Source organism: Girardinichthys multiradiatus, chromosome 9 (genome assembly GCF_021462225.1).
Source record: "Girardinichthys multiradiatus isolate DD_20200921_A chromosome 9, DD_fGirMul_XY1, whole genome shotgun sequence".
Taxonomy (NCBI): Eukaryota; Metazoa; Chordata; class Actinopteri; order Cyprinodontiformes; family Goodeidae; genus Girardinichthys; species Girardinichthys multiradiatus.
This window is the reverse complement of record NC_061802.1, coordinates 49,140,599-49,159,702: the sequence shown is the minus strand read 5'-3', so window position 1 is coordinate 49,159,702 and position 19,104 is coordinate 49,140,599. Positions and strand designations below refer to the sequence as shown.

The 19,104-nt window shown below is 41.6% G+C and overlaps 1 protein-coding gene across 1 annotated transcript; it reads right to left on the bottom strand.

The window, feature by feature from the left end:
* Window positions 1–3,259: 3,259 nt before the first annotated feature.
* commd2 (COMM domain containing 2) lies at window positions 3,260–18,616 on the bottom strand. The gene is made up of 6 exons (XM_047375755.1): window positions 18,458–18,616; window positions 14,708–14,785; window positions 12,814–12,896; window positions 11,247–11,321; window positions 11,050–11,148; window positions 3,260–3,484 (listed from the first exon to the last, which is right to left on the bottom strand). Exons 1-6 carry the CDS (start codon window positions 18,522–18,524, stop codon window positions 3,275–3,277), a joined length of 612 nt encoding a protein of 203 aa, XP_047231711.1. The 5' UTR covers window positions 18,525–18,616; the 3' UTR covers window positions 3,260–3,274.
* Between the last annotated feature and the right edge of the window lie 488 nt (window positions 18,617–19,104).

The following is a 19,104-nucleotide window of genomic DNA, read 5'->3' as shown; positions in this document are numbered from 1 at the left end:
GGCCTCCAATTCCGACACCCCTGCCTCCAAAGCTACAAAAATGCTACATATGCTACATATTTATTCAACCGCTTCAGCGAAGGTGGGGGAACTTCGACCTTGTTTTGACGGATAAATCACTCTTGCACGAAATAAACACAAACGCTTCTCTTAATTATATATATGAAGATTTATTGAAGCCAAATAATCCTGATATACCATTATTCTGGTCCAAAAACCTTCACCTAACTAACAATCACCGTTCTACACAAAGGGAATAACAATGACTACCTGACAATAATAATAAAAGAAAAATATATATATGCATTTAGTGTCTATGAAGATCATACCAGCAGTTTATGGACAAAATGTGTAATTTGGGTTAAATGGAAAGAAATCCTCCGGTTGTGTTGATGTCTCGATCGCAGCGATCAGCTGATGAAACGTGGGGCCACGCCCCTTTAGTCACAACCAGCTGATCGCCCCAAATCTTGACAAAGGGTCATAAAACTCTTGAGGCGGGATCCCAGTGGAAAATTTCCAGCAATAAAACTGGAACAAAGAGTGGTCGGGTGAGGCCCAGACCGCAGTTGCTTTGAATTAAAAACTTTTAGAGGAAACTCTTCTCCTTGGACATAGAACCTCTGTAGGTTTTCACCTGCACCGGTTGTGGCGGGGTCTTCCATCGGCAAATAAATCCTCTGATCTTCTCGTATTAGACAGATTTCCAGCTTTCAAGCTCTTCCGGGAATGGCCTTGTGGAGCAAAGGTTCGCCTGCAAGCTCTTGTCTCACCAGAAATGTGCCTCCTATACGCTGTCCTGCAACAGGCGGGAAATGGCCCCAAGACTCTGCATCTCAGCCGGTTTATACTCCCAGTGACGTCAGAGCTGCGACGTCTGTTGAGCTGCATGCATCAAAATGAATGGCCCCAACATTTTTGTCCCATTGAAATGAATGGAAATTCAGCACAAGTCCGCAAAATTCAGCTAAAACCTTGTGCTCTTTCACAGCTTACTACTTCAACATACTTTCAGCTAGAAACACCATTCAACTTTTAAAATGTTCACAAGCCATTAAGCTATTTCCAAATAATTCAGCTTTTTGATATCTGTTACGGTTGTTCCACCATTGCGATTAAACTTTTATGCAAGATTTTTGACGTTTTTGATTTTATAATATAATCCAATGGTGAAATTTGTCAGTTGCTAGAGTGTACACTCTAGGTTTTTGAATAACCTGAGAAAGAACAAAAAAACTTCCTCACTCGCACAATTTTCACTTTCACAGACGCAGGGCGGTGGTTCAGCTCGTGGGCCGGTGGTTTACGGGCTGAACCACCGGCCCACCACCCTGCACAGACGCAGGGCGAGCGCAACATCAAGTACGCAAGAGGCGACAGTTTCTGGGGTGCTGATATTTTGCTGTACCACTGTGCCCTAAACTATGCCATATCAACGTGTTAAGGATAACCTTTATTTATATGACTCATAGCAGTTTTTCCCACTTATACCATAATGATATAAAGCATAAGTTCAAATGTTTCCTTTTTGTTAGAATAGGACAAGAATGCTCATCGACACACATTACAGGGATAAATGGCCCAAGGTTTGTCATGAACGACCTGTGGCTGGGGCACTGGGTTTGATGGTGGAGCAGGCTGTAACTGGTTTGATTAGAATGCAGCACCACACTTAGATTAAGGATGGACACCCGCTACTACACAACCTAGCAGATAGACACTACAATGGTGACACATAGTCTACTGATAAAACACTAAGGGAGGGCACATCCATTGCATCGGAGTGCCAGATATAAAACTACATGTGACCTTTTAGGGCTCTTTGTCATCCTTTCACAGACGGCGACGGTCCTTGGCTGTGAGTCACTTTACTAAATGAAGACCAAACACGTTTTAATCAAAAATGCACCAGAAACCGAAACCCGAGTCCTGTCCATGTGAAAACAAGTTCCGGCTTAATTATGCAAGGATATTCAGAAAATACCGGCTCGTTTTGCATCTGGTTTCATACCGTCGCTTAGTCTAGCGGTTCTTTTGCTTTATGTGGTGAGCAAGGGAAATCTCCAACACGGACTTAAAACGATGCGCAAATCTGTCAAGTTCATATTTTCTCCTCTGAGATGCGCGTCGTGTATTCACGTAAGCTGCTTCTATCGGTGAAGCATGTTATCTTTCAAAACCAATCACATATATAGAGAATATCGATGATGTATTACAGATAATTCCAGTTCCCACGGTCCCTGAATGCAACAGCTGTGAATATGTTGTTCACCCGCTGTGTTGAGCTGTCAGTCGTGATTCTGCACCCCCGTAATCTGAGGCCCCGCCCCCCACGCCAAAAGTTTGAAGTCGAAAAATAAATCTGCAAGTTCGAAAAAAAAAACTTGAATCTGAAAAGTAGTTTTGAACTTTTTTTTTTTCAGATTCACATGTTTTTTTTTCCAGTTGCAAAACCTTTTTTTCAGTTTTCAAATTTTTTGGGGGGGGATGTTCAAAATAATTTTTCAGGTTCAAATGTTTTTCTTTTGAACAAACCTTTATTTTTTAGGTTTAAACTTTTTTCTTTTGAACAAACTTTTATTTTTCAGGTTCAAATTTTTTTCGTTTGAACAAACTTTATAGCCCCAATTTAGCTCCATAAGGACCTACCTTAGATCTACCCAGGTTCAGAAAATTTGTTCGATGCCATTTCTGAGTCATGTAGCTGATTTTTCTTTCTCTTCCTTTTGACAGCTAAAAAGCTTTTAGTAGCAGGGTTGTGTTCATGTTGAGAGAAAATTTCAGAGCATTTGAAATGCAAGTTGGTCATGAAGAGGGAGGGGCAAGAAAAGAAAGGCATTTTAGGGGCTGGGCAAGCACTATTTGGTATTTTAAATAATATTTAGGAATCCCTTTTACGACAGCTACAGTTATATTTTGTCTCAGGGAACTATATTTTACTTAAAATAAAATTTATTTGGTGGGGACATAGAACGTCCTCCAATTCTGCAATGTCCTCGCCGCTAGCAGGTTGTTTGCAGCAGCTAAGTGTTTTATTGCAGACACTAATGTATTCAATAACTCCAGATGATCCAGAACTGCTGCGAAGAAACAAGTATTTTCAACCATCACAAGCACGGTTATCTCCAGCGCATTTCGGGCCGCTACACTGAAATGCGACTTAGTCATCTTACATAAAAGTGACCCAGTTTGGTTCAAAACCAAAAGTAATTCTGAGTGAAAGGCAGTAGTAGTGCTTTAAAGATGGCAGACACATGAATGCATTTTGGAGGAGTTATTTAATGTTTCGTAAAATTCGGCGTGCATGACCGGTTTTCATTGCAGTTAAAGCAGCCTCCAGTGTGGAGATCACATGCAGGAGAGTGCTGGGATCTGTTTGGAGATCAATGAAGCTGTGGGTGCTGCCAGCACCATAACATCTTGACAAGAGAAGGCGCATGGTCACCATGGGAACGATTTGCTGATGAACTGAACGACTCGCCAACTGCAGAAGACCAAAAACAGAAGAAACAGTCATTGGTTATCAAGTTTCAATCTAATTAAATTCTGATTATTGATATAGTATTAATTCACAACAAAACATCCAAATAATACACTGCTGTGAAGGTGATTGGCCCTTTCCAGATTTTTTCTGTTTTTGCTTTTTTGTCACTAGTCAATCACTTTTTTCCTTTAATGAATGAAACCATTTCAAAACTGCTTTGTATCTACTCAAGTTATCTGTATCCAATATTAAAATTAGTTTGACCTGAATTATTAAAGTGAAACAAAAATGTATACACACACACACATATATACATATATATATATGTATACACACACACACACACACACAGGGGTTGGACAATGAAACTGAAACACCTGTCATTTTAGTGTTGGAGGTTTCATGGCTAAATTGGACAGGCCTGGTAGCCAGTCTTCATTGATTGCACATTGCACCAGTAAGAGCAGAGTGTGAAGGTTCAATTATCAGGGTAAGAGCACAGTTTTGCTCAAAATATTGAAATGCACACAACATTATGGGTGACATACCAGAGTTCAAAAGAGGACAAATTGTGTTATATATATACACACACTCGTACTCGTCGTCTTCCGCTTATCCAGGACCGGGTCATGGGGCAGCAGACACGGCAGAAACTCCCAGACGTCCCACTCCCCAGACACCTCCTCCGAGTTCACCCGAGTGTCCAAAACATGCGGCCAAAGGTCTGATGATACGGCAACAAAGTCGATCATTGACCTCCTGCCTTGGGTGTCCTGGTGCCAAGTGCACTGATGGACACCCTTATGTTTGAACATCATTATGGACAATCCGTGACTAGCACAGAAGTCCAAAAACAAAGCACCACTCGAAGTTAGTACTACCCGGTACTAACAGTACCAGGTTGGACTACCTTTTGTCTTCAGAACTGCCTTAATATACAGTACACACCAAAGGTTTGGACACACCTTCTAATTCAAAGAGTTGTCTTTATTTTCATGACAAGGAATATTGTAGCTTCACACTGAAACACTAAGAAATGAAGGTCAGTCAGTCCGAACATTTGGGAAAACTTTGAAAGTGTCCCCAGGTGCAATCGCAAAAACCATCAACCGCTATAAAGAAACTGGCTCACATGATGACCGACCCAGGAAAGGAAGACCAAGAGTCACCTCTGCTGCGGATGATAAGTTCATCCGAATCACCAACCTCAGAAATCGCAGGTTAACAGCAGCTCAGATTAGAGAACAGGTCAATGCCACACAGAGTTCTAGCAGCAGACACATCTCTAGAACAACTGTTAAGAGGAGACTGTGTGAATCAGGCCTTCGTGGTAAAATAGCTGCTAGGAAACCACTGCTGAGGACAGGCAACAAACAGAAGAGACGTGTTTGGGCTAAAGAACACAAGGAATGGACATTAGACCAGTGGAAATCTGTGCTTTGCTCTGATGAGTCCAAGTTTGAGATCTTTGGTTCCAACCACTGTGTCTTTGTGCTGCGCAGAAGAGGTGAACGGATGGACTCTACATGCCTGGTTCCCACCGTGAAGCATGGAGGAGGAGGTGTGATGGTGTGGGGGTGCGTTGCTGGTGACACTGTTGGGGATTTATTCAAAATTGAAGGCATACTGAACCAGCATGGCTACCACAGCATCTTGCAGCGGCATGCTATTCCATCCGGTTTGCGTTTAGTTGGACCATCATTTATTTTTCAACAGGACAATGACCCCAAACACACCTCCAGGCAGTGTAAGGCCTATTTGACCAAGAAGGACAGTGATGGGGTGCTGCGCCAGATGACCTGGCCTCCACAGTCACCGGACCTGAACCCAATTGAGATGGTTTGGGGTGAGCTGGACCACAGATTGAAGGCAAAAGGGCCAACAAGTGCTAAGCATCTCTGGGAACTCATTCAAGACTGTTGTAAAACCATTTCAGGTGACTACCTCTTGAAGCTCATCAACAGAATGCCAAGAGTGTGCGGAGCAGTAATCAAAGCAAAATGTGGCTACTTTGAAGAACCTAGAATATAAGACATATTTTCAGTTGTTTCACACTTTTTTGTTCCGTATATAATTCCACGTGTTAATTCATAGTTTTGATGCCTTCAGTGTGAAGCTACAATATTCATAGTCATGAAAATAAAGAAAACTCTTTGAATGAGGTGTGTCCAAACTTTTGGTCTGTACTGTATATGGATATGTATTGAGTCAATTGAGTATGGATATGTATGTATATGTATATATGTATGGAGAGGATCTGCAAGGAAGAATATTGGGTCGGCTGGCTAAACAGCTCATTTCATGTTCACTATTACGTTTATATTCTCCTCACAGTAGAAACATACTATTCTCCCCCTCATTTCATTTCAGAACAATATATAACAATAAGTGAATCCCGTGACTTGGTGGTGGAAAGTCAGGGACACTATGCCAATGCTATCAAACTTGTCCACCAGGTCTCTCTCTGCGTAAGCATCATGCACACCCTCAGAGCATACATTTTCTACTGCTGGAGACTCCACCAGCCATGGAACAGGCTTGTTTGTGTCCTGAGAAAGCAGACATGTTGATTTTTCTGAAGAAAAACTGCTCAGTGAAAAGGTCCTCAGTGAGCATTTGACACAGACATGACGCCTGCAAGTGTTCTTTTGCACAGAAAATTGTTTATTTCTTATGTATGAAACCAGCTTGGAATGGAAAAATAAAGAAATGCATGAGCTGCATGTGTTTGCATGAGTGTTTGCATGAGTTTGCATGTTCTCCCCGTGCATGCGTGGGTTCTCACCGGGTACTCCGGCTTCCTCCCACAGTCCAAAGACATGCCTGTTAGGTTAATTGGTCACTCTAAATTGCCCTTAGGTGTATGAATGAGTGTGTGCGTGGTTGTTTGTGTGTTGCCCTGTGATGGACTGGCGACCTGTCCAGGGTGTACCCCGCCTCTCACCCATAGACTGCTGGAGATAGGCACCAGCTTCCCCGTGACCCACTATGGAATAAGCGGTAGTAAATGACTGACTGACTGATGAGTTTATAAACATTCAGCATTAAAATGCACTGATCCCTAAGGCATTTGGAAGTTGTTGAAGGTATTATTCAAATAAACAGAGCAGAATGCAATACATGTAAGGCTTTAGCTACGTTAAATTTACAATAATTGTAGTAGGCTGATATGTTTGCTCACTTTCATTTCTTCTGATTCTCGGTATGTAATAAAAACTTCTCTTTACTGTTTTTATCGCTTTTGTTTTTACACCCTTGAACCCAACAATACACAATTGTCATGGTTATCTTACGCACGACCAATGAATGAAAAGCTGCTTGTGAGTTTCTTATACTATCACAATGGCAGCAGAGCTGGATGTAGGACGTGTAACATCATGTGGGAAGAATCTAATGGTTCAGTTCAAAAACAAGTTCAGCATTCTCCTTTTCTGCCCACAGCCAAACAGACGTCCCACCCTCCTTTGACCTATGGCTTTCCCGTCTCACCTCAAATGTTTTATCTTCCACCTCAGCCATGGACCCTTCTGCTTCTACATGTTTGTCTTCAACTAAATGAGAAGATGCTGTTGTTCCCTTTGCCTCCACCTTCCAGCTGTGTCTAAAGAAATCAGGTGAGGAGCCAACTGGAGAGACCGAACCAGGATAAGGCTGCAGGTCCGAATCTTGCAAGCCCTAGAACAAGTGTGGGCAACTCCAGTCCTAGAGGGCCGGTGTTCTGCAACTTTAAGATGTGTCCTTGGTCCGAGACACCTGATTCAAATGGCATGATTACCTACTCAGTGTGCAGTCAGGTTCTGCACAGGCCTGGTAATGAGCTACGCATTTGATTCAGGTGTGTTGAACCAGGAGAACGTAGTCTAAAACAGAGCTGGGCAACTTCAGTCCTCAAAAAGGTTGGTATCCTGCAAGTTTTATATATAGTATATCTCTGCTACAACACACCTAAATCAAATGTATGGCTCATTACCAGGCCTCCATCCACCCATCCATCCATCGTCTTCCGCTTATCCGGGGTCAGGTCGCGGAGGCAGCAGCCTAAGCAGAGAGACCCAGACTTCCCTCTCCCCAGCCAACTGGGCCAGCTCGCCCCAGTGGTATCCCAAGGCGTTCCCAGGCCAGCCGAGAAACATAGTCCCTCCAGCGTGTCCTGGGTCTTCCTCTGGGCCTCTTCCCAGTGGGACGTGCCCGGAACACCTCACCAGGGAGGCGTCCAGGAGGCATCCTAACAGATGCCCGGGCCACCTCAACTGGCTCCTCTCGACGTGCAGAAGCAGCGGCTCTACTCTGAGTCCCTCCCAGATGACCGAGCTTCTCACTCCATCTCTAAGGGAGAGTCCAGACACCTTGCGGAGAAAACTCATTTCGGCCACTTGCACTTGTATCCGTGATCTAGTTCTTTTCGTCATGACCAAAAGGGTTTTTGCCTCAGCAACCACACAAGCCGCATGCCGCTTGGACGGCCGGGGCCCATCAGCTGCTTCCGGAGTCCCACAAGCCAAAAAGATCCGATAGGACTACTCCTTCAGCCTGACAGCATCCCTCACCACCGGAGTCCACCAGCGGGTTTGAGGATTGCCACCGCGACAGGTACCAAAGACGTTGCGACCACATGCTCCGGTAAGCTGCCTCGGCAATGGAGGCGCAAAACATGGCCCATTCGGACTCAATGTCCCCCACCACCCCCGGAACGTGTTTGAAGCTCTCCCGGAGGTAGGAGTTGAAGCTCCGCCTCACGGGAGACTCCGCCAGGCGTTCCCATTAGACCTTCGAGATTCGTTTGGGTCTGCCAGGTCTGACCGGCATCCTCCCTCACCATCGGAGACAGCTCCTCACCAGGTAGTGGTCAGTGGAAAGCTCCACTCCCCTCTTCACCCGAGTGTCCAAGACATGCGGCCGCAGATCAGATGACACGATAACAAAGTCGATCATCTAAGTGAGACAGCATCGGAAGTAACTGTAGAAACTGATCTGTGTTTGGACTGCTTTGATCCAGTGGAGCTTCCTAAGTTATCAAAAATATTAGCTTCATCTAAACCTTCAACTTGTATGTTAGCCCCAATCCCAACTAAATTATTTAAGCAAGTGTTCCCTCTGATTACCAGCCCCATTTTAGATATGATTAATCTATCCTTAGTAAATGGATATGTGCCACAAGCTTTTAAAGGTAGCTGTAATTAAACCTTTACTTAAGAAACCTTTGCTTGATCAAGATGACTTGAAAAATACAGACCTATATCCAATCTTCCATTTTTATCTAAAATTCTTTAGAAAATAGTTGCTAATCAAGTGTGTGAGCATTTACACAGTAATTATCTGTTTGAAGAGTTTCAGTCAGGTTTCAGGGCTCATCATAACACGGAAACAGCACTAGTGAAAGTCAATAAGGACATTCTTATGGCCAAACTTGTGCACGTACTTGTTCTGTTAGATCTCAGTGCTGCATTTGATACAGTCAATCACGATATTAGAACATGCTGTAAGGATCAGGGGAACAGCCCTTGGCTGGTTTAAATCTTATTTGTCTGACAGATTCCAGTTTGTTCATGTAAATCAGAGGTCATGGATTAGCGGACCAGGGTCCCCTCCAAGACCCATGTGCCATCCAATCTGGACCCAGCCTAATTTTAAACATTTATCTATTACTGCATGTTGTCTAACTTCACTTGCGCTGCGTTAGTATGGTATAGCCCTGCGGAGCGTCTGGCCCCGGACTGCATGTGATGCAAGTCAGGCAATGAGCATTTTCTCATTTACTATGTAGATATAAACATTTTATTCCTGCTGGCTGCCGCGTCTGACTTTTGAACATGCAGGCAGCTCCATTATATCAGAGATGTAGACAAAGCACTTCGTTCTCAGACTGCAGGTTTACTGGTGGTTCCTAGAGTCTCTAGAAGTATAATGGGAGGCAGATCCTTAAGTTATCAGGCTCCTCTCCTGTGGAACCAGATCCCAGTTTAAGTCTGTGAGGCAGACACCCTGTCTACTTTTAAGGCTAGGCTTAAAATTTTCCTTTTTGATAAAGCTTAGAGTGGCTTAGGTTATATTGAGCTATCTCTGTAGCTATGCTGCTATATGCTTAGACTGCTGGAGGACATAATGACCACTGTCACTCTCTGCTACATTCTCATACTACTCTCCAATTTTGCATTACTTGCTGTTATTTCAGCCTTTAACTCTATGTTCTGTCTCCATTTTCTCTCTTTCTAGAAGCTGCATCTGACCTGGCTCTTTGTTTAGCTGTGGCACTTTCATGGAAGGGGACATCAGCCAAGCAGCTGCTGCCAACAACTTAATGCTCACCTTGTACAGATGATACACTTGGCCCTGTCTTTCAGTGTTTAACACTGTCTCTCTCCTAGACATAGCTACTGGGTGAGCTTCTACCATGACTAACAGTATGCGGTCTCTTTCACTCTCTAGACTTGAAAACTAACTCAGAGTTCATCTGCTTAGTTCTCTTTCTCTCCCAAATGAAGCCTCTAAAGTGTAGTGTAAGGTGACCAGACGTCCCCGATTTAGACGATCTGTCCCTGGCTAAAGATGTCCCCGGAATTGTCCCCGATTTTAGAGTTTTGTGAATGAGAAATGTTGTATGTAGACCTACTATGGACGTGGTATGGTGTAGAAATAATCATCTCATCTTGAATGTGAATAAAACAAAGGAGATGATCGTAAATCTTAAGAGAAACAGAAATAGGTCTAACCCTATTTCCATCTTGGGAGAAGAGGTAAAGGTGGTGGAGGAGTATAAATACCTCGGTGTTCATCTGGACAACAGACTGTGGACAGTGAATTTGCAACTGTGAAGCCATTTACAAGAAGGATCAGAGCAGACTGTCCTTCTTGAGGAAGCTTAGGACCTTTGGTGTTTGCAGCAAGATTCTGCATATCTTCTATAAATCTGTTGTGGAGAGTCTGATTTCTTCTCCCATCATCTGCTGGGGTAGCAGCATCAGAGCCAGGAACTTAAAAAAGTTCAACAGCTGATAAAGAAGGCTGGCTTTGTTCTGGAGACTCCTCTGGAATGCCTGGAGATCATTGTGCAAAGAAGGATTCTTCATAAAATGAAGAACATTACGGAGAACCCTAAGCATCCTCTTCATGAGACTGTTATCCAAGAACAGGGTGTCTTCAGTCAGAGGCTTCTTCAGATCTGCTGTAAGACAGACCGCTACAGGAGATCTTTCCTGCCCACAGCCATCCGCATTTCGAACGACTCTTTGAAGAAACCTGCATAATATGAGCTACAATATTTAATTTCCCTTTGGGAGGAATAAAGTATTTTTGTATTGAATTAAATTGCCTAACATTGATAGGACTATACTGGAACTGGACAAGTGGATAGTCCGAGGGGCAGGTTTTTTCATAAATGTTTTTACTTATAGAGGAAATAGAAAATGTACGTATCAGAAGTAAAATTTGAAGTGTTTTTATTTATGACTTAGTGAGGCTTTAGATAACTTCCTATATAAAGATGGCACAAAGAAGAATATAACAAACATGTTGATCATGTGACATGTAATCCCATTGATCCATCCAATCACACCAAAAACTCTAACCTGTACATCCAGTCTCCATTCCAGATTGTGGTAGGCTGGCTGAAGGTAGGTTAGCTGGCTCAATATGCTGCGAATCTGGTGTTTGTGCTGCAGATAGAGCTGGAACATGAAGATTAATGAGGCCATCTCAACATACTGAAAGATTCAAATATGATCTTCGGATATATTTCATCGGAACTGTAAAATTAAAAAGTCACCTGCAACAAGCTCTGAATAAGCGCTTCACCAAATCCCAAAGCTAACACTGAGTCCATGAAATCCACTTCAGAAATCTGGACGTACACAGAGAAACAGATTGTAAAACTCTTGCTCACCAGCTGCTTCCATTTGGTGATGCCTAGGAGCACATAGAACATTAAACAACAGAATGACATGAACATGAAGAAGAGGAACCTACTGCAGTAAGTCAGTGTCAGCTTCATGTTTTTAGAATAGCAGCTGTGTCTGACCATTTGTCATTTCTGAGACTGCTATGCTGCATCTCATTCTAAAAGCTTGTCATAACTCTCTGGGTTGCAGGCCGCATGGACTTCCAGGACAAGCACACCTTCCCATTCGCACTATTAATACTTAGTTCAGCTGCACAACCACCCTCCACTCAGCTAAACTGTTGTCACTACAGCCGTTTAGGGGACAACTTATAAACTGTAGACTGAGAAAAAAAGAACTGAAAACAAAGAATAAAGTGATTTCTAAACAGCATATCAGTGCAGTTTTGTATCCTTGTCCCTGAGCAGACCTCTTATTTTTTTCAAAAACGTTTCTTTTGTTCTTCTCCTTATGATCTGACGCAACATTTTCCTCATCTGCTGTGTGTCTTGTGCCACCCTCTGATTGAAATAATTATTGTCCCTGCCAGCACACATGGCAACGTGGACACAAAAATCTGCACTCAGACATCAACAAAGACCCCTAATTGACCCTAATGGCCGGTTATAGATGAAGAAATTTTGACACTGCACAGTCTTTACAGTCGAGCGGACATAAAAGCATAGTAGGAGGTATAAATTAGGCTTATGTGGACACAGTAAACCTGACGCTGATGAGTGTGATGAATCATCCCTTGCAAAAGCAAACCGAATGGGCAATCAATTCATGTCTGTTTCTGTACAATCCAGTTCAACCCGATCCAATTGAGTTCAATCTAATCAAAATGACCATAAAATACTAATAAGCGAAAAGTTTTAATGTAAATCAGCAAATTGTATTTCATCTTTACTTTACAGCAATCTGTCTTCCTGAGGTAGCACATAGTGACAGTGCAGAGGAGTGACTTCCTATTAACAGGAAGAAACCTCCAGCAGCATCAGATTCAGGCTTGGTATAAGCATCTCCCGCAACCAGCTGGGAGAAGACAAGACAGCAAACAGACACAAACACTGACCAGGCATGCATTCTACTGTAAGGAAACAAATAGAGGTATTACATACAGGTATTAATAGTCAATAACAATAACATAGGTAAAACTGGAACCTAGATCTACAGGAGAGGAGCACTGTAAATGCTAAATCACATAAGAACCACAAGTATGTCAGTATGAGAGTGAAGTGCTGTATGGGGAAAGTATAGACTTGCATGTCTGTTGATCCTTTTCCCTCCTATAGACTTAAATGACTTGTAAAAGTAAACAAGCAAGAAGAAAACTTCAATATTTTTGGGATTTACCAGAACCAATGAAGAGCAGCTTAAACTGGAGAAATATGTCATTTTTATTCCTCCCTCTAAAGAAAGAGTGACAGAATGACGAGCTTGTCTCCTGCTCACCATGTGCTTAGAGCTTTCCGTCATCAGGAACATTAGGCCTTCCACTCCACGCTGCACCATCCCAACAGGAACACCGAGCTTCCCTGCAAGCAGAGATTTCCTGTGAGCTTATTCTCTTGGCAGGAAGTGTAACCATCATGTCTTCACTTAGAGCCTTAAAATGCTGCAATGTAAAAACCTCTAAGTAAGGGGAGACAATTAGCTAAAATCATTCAACAGCACCAGTTGCAGAGATCCTTACAGTTGCCTAAACAGAAACAATATTTAATAAATCATTATCAATATCTCTATCAACAGTTTTAGTTGTTCTCCAAGTCATTGCTAAATACATTTTCTGGAAAAGTATTTGCGCCCCCCCAAAAAAGATTTTTTCTGTTTTTGCTTTTTTGTTCCACTTAAATGTTTCAGATCATCATACCAATTTTATTATTGCATAAAGATAACCTGTGTAAATACAAAAAGATATTTTTAAATGATAATTTCATTCATTAAGGGAAAAAAGCTATTCAAACCAACCTGGCCCTCTGAGAAAAAATAATTACCCCTAAACCTAATATCTAGTTGTGCCACCATTAGCAGCAACAACTGACATCAAGATTTCAGACAAATGGAATGTTGGCCCACTCTCATTTGCAGAAATGTTTTAAATCAGCCATGCTGGAGGGTTTTTGAGTATAAATGGTAGGTTTAAAGTCAAACTACCGTATGTGAAGTGATTTAAATTAAGACTTTGGCCACTCTACAGGGGTTGCACAATGAAACTGAAACACCTGTCATTTTAGTGTGGGAGGTTTCATGGCTAAATTGGACCAGCCTGGTAGCCAGTCTTCATTGATTGCACATTGCATCAGTAAGAGCAGAGTGTGAAGGTTCAATTAGCAGGGTAAGAACACAGTTTTGCTCAAAATATTGAAAAGCACACAACATTATGGGTGACATACCAGAGTTCAAAAGAGGACAAATTGTTGGTGCACGTCTTGCTGGCGCATCTGTGACCAAGACACCAAGTCTTTGTGATGTATCAAGAGCCACGGGTTCAGGGTAATGTCAGCATACCACCAAGAAGGACGAACCACATCCAACAGGATTAACTGTGGACGCAAGAGGAAGCTGTCTGAAAGGGATGTTCGGGTGCTAACCCGGATTGTATCCAAAAAACATAAAACCACGGCTGCCCAAATCACAGCAGAATTAAATGTGATTAAATGTCACCAGATCTAAATATTATTGAGCCACTTTGGGGTGTTTTGGAGGAGCGAGTCAGGAAACGTTTTCCTCCACCAGTATCACGTAGTGACCTGGCCACTATCCTGCAAGAAGAATGGCTTAAATTCCCTCTGACCACTGTGCAGGACTTGTATATGTCATTCACAAGACGAATTGACGCTGTATTGGCCGCAAAACGAGCCCCTACACCATACTAATAATTTATTGTGGTCTAAAACCAGATGTTTCAGTTTCATTGTCCAATCCCTGTATAACTTCATTTAGCTTTTTAAGTCATTCAGAGGTAACCTAGCTACTGTGCTTTGGATCTTTGTCCTGCTGCAGAACCAAAGTGAGATTGAGCTTATGGTCCAGGTTTATGGTCTGATGGCTGAACATTCTCCTGCAGAATGTTCTGATAGAGAGGGGGATTATTTCTTCATATAGGGCCAGGTAGGTTTAGATAGCTCTTTTTCCCTTAATGAATTAAATCGTCATTTAATTCAGATTATCTTTATCCAATATTAAAATTCTGTTGATGATCTGAAACATTTAAGTGACAAAAAAGCATAAACAGAAGAAATATATAAACACTATAAAGTAGATATTTGTTATACAATAAATGTGCTGCATATGAGGATCATATTTTCTGATAATGCCACAAAAAAGAAAAAAAAAAGAGTCCTACTGGCCGCCCCCTCATAGACCTTTGGGTTGGTTCCTTTCTTCAAGAACTCTAGTGCAATGCGACCAAACTCTTCAACCACTGCAAGGGAATAAACAAAGAAATCCTGTGAAAATAACATTACAATTTTGCAAATATGTAGATATCTACAATCAGTGATGGGAATAATGGCGTTAAAATAAATGCTATTACTAACGGTGTTACTCTTTTCTGTAGCAATGATTTAAACAAATTACTTTTTCCATTATCACAACGCCATTATTAACGTCAATTAAATGGGCTGCGTTATAAACTACAGATACTCATTGATGCTCTTGTCATCTGACATGGCTCTCAGCCACAAGAGCTGCTATAAGGGGTGAAACAATCTCATAAGTGATGATGAGGTAACGTAAATCAGCCAATCAGAGGCATTGTTCAGTTACACACAAAGTACATACGCACACAGAAGCCCTGCTCATGCAAACTAGCAGAGGTAGCTGCAACAATGGTAGCTCTGGAGGGAAAGATGGCATTTTCAAAGTGGAAGTACAAACACTACTTTATTCTCCTTGAGGTAAAAGCCAAGGACAGATGTGTGAAGTGCACATTATGTCCCAGTGTGAAGTGTTCGTCCACATCCATTAAAAGCAACTGTAATTTAATGTATCATCTCTCAATGGCACACAGTTCTACAGAACAAGTGGCCAAAAACACCATTGTTGACACAGTTCATAACAATAATAGCAGGCCCGGTATGGCTAACGTGAGCCCCGCTAACAAACAAGAACATGAAGCCACGCCGTCAAAACAACCAAAGCTGTATTTTTTCGCTCAAACTTCTAAAAAAACGTGTGACACAGAATGAACTGAATGGAATGATTGGCCGAGTGTTGTTGAAAACATGCTCTATTATCAACAGTTGACTGACTACTTCAGTGCCCTCATTGGCAAAATACCCAGGACAGCAGGTGCCGGTCTGCCATGTATAAGACATTTTCTAAATATATAGACGCCGAGTACGCTAATATGAATGCCAAGCTCAAAAGGGGATTTGAATAAATATTTCTCTATTACTGCAGACGTTTGGACTGCACATCCAAATAAAGGCTATCTTGCTGTAACTGCCCATTGGATACATACACATAGCATGAAAAAAAGGAAAGCAGCTCTGGCATGCAGACAATTTAAAGGCCGTCATACTCATGACAGTATTGCAAATGAGCTTGACAACATACACTCACCCTATGGCATATCTCAACCTTGTTTTATGAACTGATGTTGACAAGTGGATACTGTCCAGACCAGAAACTAAAGCGATATACAAAAGTAGTAAGACCAAATGTATAGCCTTATTGAACAAGGCTAGTTGTTCAACTGTGGCTGCAGAGACTGTCGATGATGTCATTGCAAGGATGCTGCTGGTCCCTTGTAGTACAAGATGAAACCCAATACAAGATGATGCCCTTGCTCGCATCTATGAGATCCCTATAGTTGAACTGAACACCACTGCCTCCAAGTTTGGTTTGAAAGCCATCACAGAACAGGAGCATCAGTGCCTTGGGGAGTACTTTATGAAGCAATTAACAGTAGCCTTAGACATTCTTCAGGGAGAAGACCACTGCTTCTATGGCACACTCCTATCCACACTGGAGACATTATTCCACAGTCAGTATAATATTTCCTTTGCATTGTGCATCATTGCCGACAATCAAAACAAGATTTGCAGAAGTCCTGGAAAGCGAGAATGCCATCTTGGTTGCTGTGGTTTAACTATGTTGGCTGCGACACAGGACAGGAAGGACAAGGCCAAGGCAAGTCTGCTAGCAGAGTGTTGGACATGTGCTCAAGATGAAGTCCAGCAAACAGATACTACTGGCAGACACCGAGTTAGCCACAGAGGACGAGTTATTTTCCCTTGAGGATGAAAATCTCTGCTACTGCCGAAAGTCAAGTTGCCGCTTATTTCAAATCAGGAGATCAAGCGATGGACAGGCTTAATGATTTCTACTAGTAAAGAAAATTTCTCTCAACTTGAATACAGCCACTCCATCCTGTGCCCCTGTGGAGAGATTGTTTTGCCTGAGCAAGCTCGTCTTCACTCCACAGGAGAACAGGCTCTCTGAGCAGAAGATTGAAAAGCTTCTACTATTAAGATACAATCATTGGTTTAAGCAGTAAGATGGTCAGAGCAGATGACCGGGTTGGCTAGGTGGAGGAATGAATCCATCTATGCATGGATGGGTGGATGAGTGTTAGGAAAGAGTGTATGTATGGATAGATGAATGAATTCAGGAGAAAATTATTTGTCCAAGTAATTAATATTTTCACTACTGTTTTAAATGTACTTCATACTGTTAAATTATGTACTTTTATTTTTTCTTAAAGACTTAATATACATGTCTACAAGTTGTCTGAAATTTTGATTTAATAAATTTACACTACAGAGAGTTGAAGCACTACATGATTAAACTGTTTACTTTTAGGAAAATACTTGATCAGCACAGTGTGTACATAGAATTAACAGCACATAAGGGTTATATTGTTAAACTGTATTTTTATGATGAAAATGAAATACTTAAAGTATGTCTACCAGTTGTGGTCTGTTGAGGTGGAATAAATATTAAACGTTCTGTGTAAGTACTTGTCTGTGTAATTCCACTTTATGCAACTGGTTTGTAAAACCTTAGAAAAAAAAATCAAAATTCTTAAGACATATTAAAACTTTAAAATAGTAATGCAATAGTTAATTTCCCTCTTAACTAGTTACTTTTATAGTGGAGTAACTCAGTTACTAACTCTGTAACTTTTTCTGAGAAGTAACTAGTAACAATAATTACTTTTTAAAAGTAACATGCCCAACACTGTCTACAATACAAACATTTTGAATTTTTTTTTCTGTCGCATCTACAAACCTGGTACAAATGGAACTTTGCTCATACTGTTTTTGGACACAAATATATTTCTTTAGAGAAAAGAATTCAAAATAATATCAAAAAGATATCAAAATAGCTAACAATAACAACACAAAATAGTAGTAATATAGAACAATGACGAACAAGCAGTAGAAATTGAGTGCATATCCCTAAAATCAAAGTACTATCAGAATATTTCAGTACCAAAAGACTCGAAGCCCACTTGTTTAAATATAGTCTAATCATCAAATCGAGGTTCGAGTTTGGTTGATTTAGAACTCCAACGTGTTTCTGAGGACTGAGAAAAGGATCAACAGACATGCTGATACAGCAATCCTCAGAAACATACAGTGAAAACACCAGCAGCTATGAAGCATTTCCGGCGTGGACAGTCGTGGGCAGAAGATGTAACTCTGCATTTTAGACAGTGCATAAATAGGGAAGATGATTTTTCATTGGCTCTGGTAAGCTTGCGCTGATGAAGGTGACACATTCCTTTATGCTGTCCTCACTGTGCTGGTGCTGTCTGGGACCAGTAAAAGCAAAACATTTTCCTCGTCGTGTGACCGAGCGGACTTTGAGCTCTGAACCTACTCGGTAATTGACTTTGTTTTGGAAAGGACCAGTCGCTTTATTTTGTTAAATAGCGAATAAACGAGCAGCAACGTGAAAATCCAAATAGATTTGCTGTCTACACAGAGGCCCTTGTAATTAAGGATCCGAAGACAAACTATGTACTGGTCCGAATCTCAGACCATCAACTCTGTATCGTTTATTTAATACGCAGTACAGTGCGCCGCCGCAAACTGATCAACTGACGGTTACCGTGAACCGTGAGTAGCAGACTGGCTGTTCTTACCACAACCATCAACCTTGGTCAGGAAGCTCAGGTGTTCCTTATGATCCTCAGATAAAACCAACAGCATCCTGAGCACAAGCCTCTCAACACCGCCAAGACATCTGCAATCCGGAAACCGGCGTTGGCTTCCTCTTCTAAATATTTCCGGCAGGCTGTACGCTGGCGTTGCGTAATGCTGCCCCCTACATATACTTAAATACTTAATCTTAATTTTTTGTTAAGAGAGGTCCGTGGATTGAAGAAATGTCAGTAAAGCTTTATCTATTAAACGCAAGTGGTAATTATCAGAAAAGATTGATATGATTGATAAAACATACAAAGTCACAAATCTATTAAAACAATAAATTAAATAAATAAATTCTGTCTTTTAAAACATCAATACATGAACCACATTTTCCAGTTGCCCACACTGGCACAGTCCATCTGGGGGATTACTAATTATTTTTAGACATGCAACCAGTCAACAATGCCCCAGTCTGGTTAATTTAACTTGATCCTGTTGACAAAATGTTAAAAGGAGTCTGTTAATATTAATGGAAGGCTGACGCCTAAAATCGTGTCCTCTCCTTCCCACAATGTTTGCCACTGTTGGTCAATAAGATCCTTAAAAATACTAAAACAATCAAGCCTACCTAAAGGAATATTAC